General features: G+C 35.9%; 1 protein-coding gene across 1 annotated transcript; it reads left to right on the top strand.

The window, feature by feature from the left end:
* The first annotated feature begins 3,081 nt into the window (after positions 1 to 3,081).
* Positions 3,082 to 3,723, top strand: LOC119414220 (C-C motif chemokine 20-like). Its single transcript, XM_037681319.1, has 4 exons — positions 3,082 to 3,163; positions 3,274 to 3,382; positions 3,491 to 3,568; positions 3,657 to 3,723. Exons 1-4 carry the CDS (start codon positions 3,088 to 3,090, stop codon positions 3,721 to 3,723), a joined length of 330 nt encoding a protein of 109 aa, XP_037537247.1. The 5' UTR covers positions 3,082 to 3,087.
* The last annotated feature ends 443 nt before the right edge of the window (positions 3,724 to 4,166 follow it).

Here is a 4,166-nt window from a genome sequence, read left to right as displayed (position 1 = left end):
TCATGGCTTTCACATACTGCAATCTGTCTCACGCTAATAGGGCTTATGGTAAAACCCAGAAAGAAAGCAATAGATTGTTTGTTTACTTAACTGCTACCAGTGGCCCATTTGTCAGAATGACACATCGCAATGTCAGCTCTTTAAATAAAACAGTACAAGGTACACTGTAGATCTCTATCTGTAGGAGGAAGTCTTGAAGTTTTCACTGATATTGATCTCAACAAGACAATCTAAAGTTTTGAGAACTCAATTTTCATGAAATATTGATCCTAAGACAAATATAGGTTGGTAGGTACTTTATTGATTTCGGGTGAATTTGAGGCATCCAGTAGTTTTGTATGTTCTAATTATACGGAAAAAAAGAACGTATATGAAATAATCAAAAGAGAAGCAAAATACACAAATTTGGAAAAAGACAATATTTACATGCACAAGGTGGTAGGGAGTACTACATTCATGATTAACCTATCTAAGCATACATATACATGTATAAATGTTACGTCTTTAAAGAGTTCAGTTCCTCCTCTTGACTTTTCCTTTGGCTCTGTTAGACACACTGAAAAATCTGTTCACAAATTAAGTTTTTAGTGACTCAAGCATAAAAAAAACTGTGTATTTTAATTGTGATCACTTTCCATATTAGTCATTCTGGACAGAAGTTACTTTTTTTCGTTCAACCTTTATTTAGACAGGTAAATCCCATTGAGCCTCGAGGACTCATTTACAAGAGAGACCTGATTTCAACAAAGAAAGCTGACAACAATGGACAACAGCGACAACAATAGACAGTTATAAAAAGGCATGCAGATTTTTATTTTTTATTTTATTTTTTTTACAAATAAGATGGCAAAAAGAGTAACAGAAACATAATTTTGCCTAATTTGAGCTGGATGTACAGTTCCAGTGTCCAGCAGCTCCAGCTCAAACTTGAGGTTTACATAAGCTGTGTAAAAAGACACATAATCATTTGTTTCTCACTCTCTGACATGAAATCAGACTAAACCTTTCCTGTTTCAATCAGCTATGATTCATACAATTATGTCTATTTGTTAAATGCCAGAATAACGAGTGAGAGAATTTTATTTACTTTTATAAAGTCAGAAGCTTGCGTGCAATCGAATTACTGTGCAAGCAACTTGGGAAAGTCCAAATGATGTTGCATGGCTTTAGAAGCTTTTGACAGTCTAGCTGACAACATTATATGGAGGCACACCTGTGAACATATTTCAAGGCACACCTCAAACACTCTGCTTCTTTGTGCCACATCGTGGGAAAAGTAAGAGAAATCAGCCAAGATATCAGGAAGAGAATTGTAGACGTCCAATCCTTGGATACAGTTTCCAGATGTCTGAAGGTGCCAGGTTCATCTGTTCAGACAATTATATGCAAGTAAATTTACAACTTTGAAGAAATAAAAAAAATCTTAAATAAGTGATCGCTTTAATTATTTGAACATTTAGCAAATAGAAATATTTGGGGGAATTCTAACTAGCCCTAAAACAGGGAAGTTTTAGTCTCATTTAATGTCAGACAACAATAAAAATGGTTTTGTGTTTTATACGGTGTACGTAAACATCTGTTCTCAACTGCATGCAGACATTTGCTTTTGTAATACGACTGCTGCATTTAAAAAGTCTAAATCTACATAAACTTATAAGAATATTAGAAAATGCACTTTAGGCCAATCAACCAGACATGTGTGATGATGTTGGGACCCTGAAATGTGCTGTGAAGGCATGTGGCAGGATGTAACTGGTGTGTGCTGTGGTTTTAGTGGAAAAATTGATGATACAAGTTTTTTCTGTATTGTGACCTATTTCAGTGCTCTAAATGCACTTTTCTTTTGGTGCATGGGTCTTGGATACCTGTTTAAGTGTTCCTCTGACCTAGAAATCAACCTCTGTGGAATCTCAGAGCAGCCCACTGAGCGACCCACATCACACCGAAGCACGGAGGTCCTCAGAGTCACTTTTTCACTTTTATTACGTGTTTCCACTCAGCTCTGACTGTCTTGTTTTAGAAGTGTGCACCTCTTGAACCTTATTTGCATTAAACATTTGCTTATAATCAATGTTTAGGCCTCTTTGAATATTTTAAATGCTCAAATATGAAAAGCCAAATCAGCTTCAAAACCTAAATTGTGGTTTAGGGCCTCCTATTTGCGTTTCACATCATCGTCATATCGTTCCATTGCATTTTATTGGAAAGAATATACAGTTTTTCCATTTTGATCTCTGAGCTTTAATTATTAACCATGTGAACTTGTCAAGTGTAACTTTTTTTTAAGTTAAAAATTAATTAGAAACATAAGCAGAGCAGAGATAAAAAGTTATTTAAGTCATTTATACTGAGAGAGCACATAGATTTTTTGTTTTTAATCCTCTTGCATGTGGGGATTTTCTTTCAAACTTCAATTTTTTTAGGATTTTAAATTTTTATTAAGTTAATTTCGGATTATTCTTTGGACAAAAAAAATAAATAATTTAAACAAAATAAACCTTTTCTGAATATTTACAAGAACAAAAAAGAATCAGACTGTAATGATTTTCCAAGTTTTGCTGAATGAACAGCACTCAGGTTGAAACATTTTTCATTAATGACCTGAAAACTCCTTTTTCCTAAAAGGAGCCACACAATAAGCAAATAAATGAAATCTCTTTATATGATGTCGATGACTGTTGAGATAAACATTTAATCAGTGATATTTATGATCCAATCTAACGACATTACCTGTGCAAAGTGTAGAAACCTGTTCATATCTGGGGGTTTTCACACTGATTGCATCAGTAAACAAAGCAAATCAGCACAAGGAATTCACAGATACGATTCAAACTACGCTGTGTGAATTTTTATGTGCGTAGGCATTTTAGGCATTTTTTTTGTCCTCACCTTCCTCATTTATCTTTGTTTGGGGAAAATGCTGGGGCTTTACTGATGATCGGCACCATAATCCGTGGGCAGAGCTCTTCTGTTTTTTCAGCTTCTCTCAGGTATATAAGGTTTCACGATGAGCCGTCTGAAGCCACAGCTCCTCTGAAAGCAAACCAGGCCACAGCTCAGACCAGAGCAGCAGCAGCTCAGATAAAGATGGTGTCCACCAGAGTCACGGTGACGGCGATAACGCTGCTTACTCTTTGTGTGCTGGCCTCGCAAACGTCTGCAGGTACGTGTTTTACTTTACACTTCCACATTTCATTCCACTGCCTTTAACAGAAACAGCATCACTCTGTATTTTACCTCGAATTAGATTTTATTTTGTCTTTTCCCCCTCAGCTCATCCCGGATGCTGTCGAACATACATGAAGGGCAAATTACGATGTCAGAACATCAAGGGCTACTCTGTGCAGACTTCTACAGAGATGTGCCCAATCAGCGCCATCATGTAAGCATCTAAAATATTATGATCATCCCATGTGTCTCTTAAAACTTGAAATTTATACCAATACGTTAATTATTTTTTATTAACCCGTCGTCTTTTCTTAACATGTAGTTTCCACCTGAAGAGCGGACAGAAAGCCTGCACCGACCCTGCTCTGGAGTGGGTGATGACCTGCATCAACCGCATAAGGTGAGATTCTTCAGGCGTATGAAATAAAGAACTAAGGCTCTAATGTTTCAAAAAGAAGTAACACATTCTCCATCTGTTCCCATTGCAGATATAAAGCACAGAAAGTTCATCAGAACGCCCAAACACAGGAGCCGTCCCACACCTCGAAGCTCTGATGTTCGCCCCAAGATGTTCTCCTTCTCAGGTTTATTATGTTACACAGGAGGCTCTTCCTGTTATGTAACTGGATAAACTTTGAAAAGCTCGCTGACAATATTACATATATCACTTTAAACTTTGTTATCAGCTCAGTTGTAAGAGCCCTGTAAATATATTCTGTTTATTTAATTTTATTTTTATACGAAAAATGTAGTTGTTGCACATAAAAAAGCTCAATATAATAAAGTTTTTTTTTTAAAATACTTGCTTGTCTGTTTTGTATGTGTTTATTATGGATATTTCATATAACTCTTAGTTTCATGATATTTTTCTCCCAAGGAGCCAGACCTCCTCACAGTCTTTATGAAGCGCTTTTCAAGTTTTTCCCTGGATTTGTTCGTAACAGCGTGTTTCAAAAACATAATTTGTTCTCATTTTTTTATTTGAATTCATGAAAAGT

Source organism: Nematolebias whitei, chromosome 9 (genome assembly GCF_014905685.2).
Source record: "Nematolebias whitei isolate Nwh7 chromosome 9, NemWhi1, whole genome shotgun sequence".
In the NCBI taxonomy this organism is placed as follows: domain Eukaryota; kingdom Metazoa; phylum Chordata; class Actinopteri; order Cyprinodontiformes; family Rivulidae; genus Nematolebias; species Nematolebias whitei.
The sequence above is the reverse complement of the archived record's forward strand: the minus strand, read 5'-3'. Positions and strand labels throughout refer to the sequence as shown.

Coding starts and splice junctions, on each gene's coding strand:
- LOC119414220 (XM_037681319.1), top strand. CDS start 3,088: ATGGTGTCCACCAGAGTCACGGTGACGGCGATAACGCTGCTTACTCTT. Junction 3,164..3,273: donor GGCCTCGCAAACGTCTGCAG/GTACGTGTTTTA, acceptor TTTCCCCCTCAG/CTCATCCCGGATGCTGTCGA. Junction 3,383..3,490: donor TGCCCAATCAGCGCCATCAT/GTAAGCATCTAA, acceptor CTTAACATGTAG/TTTCCACCTGAAGAGCGGAC.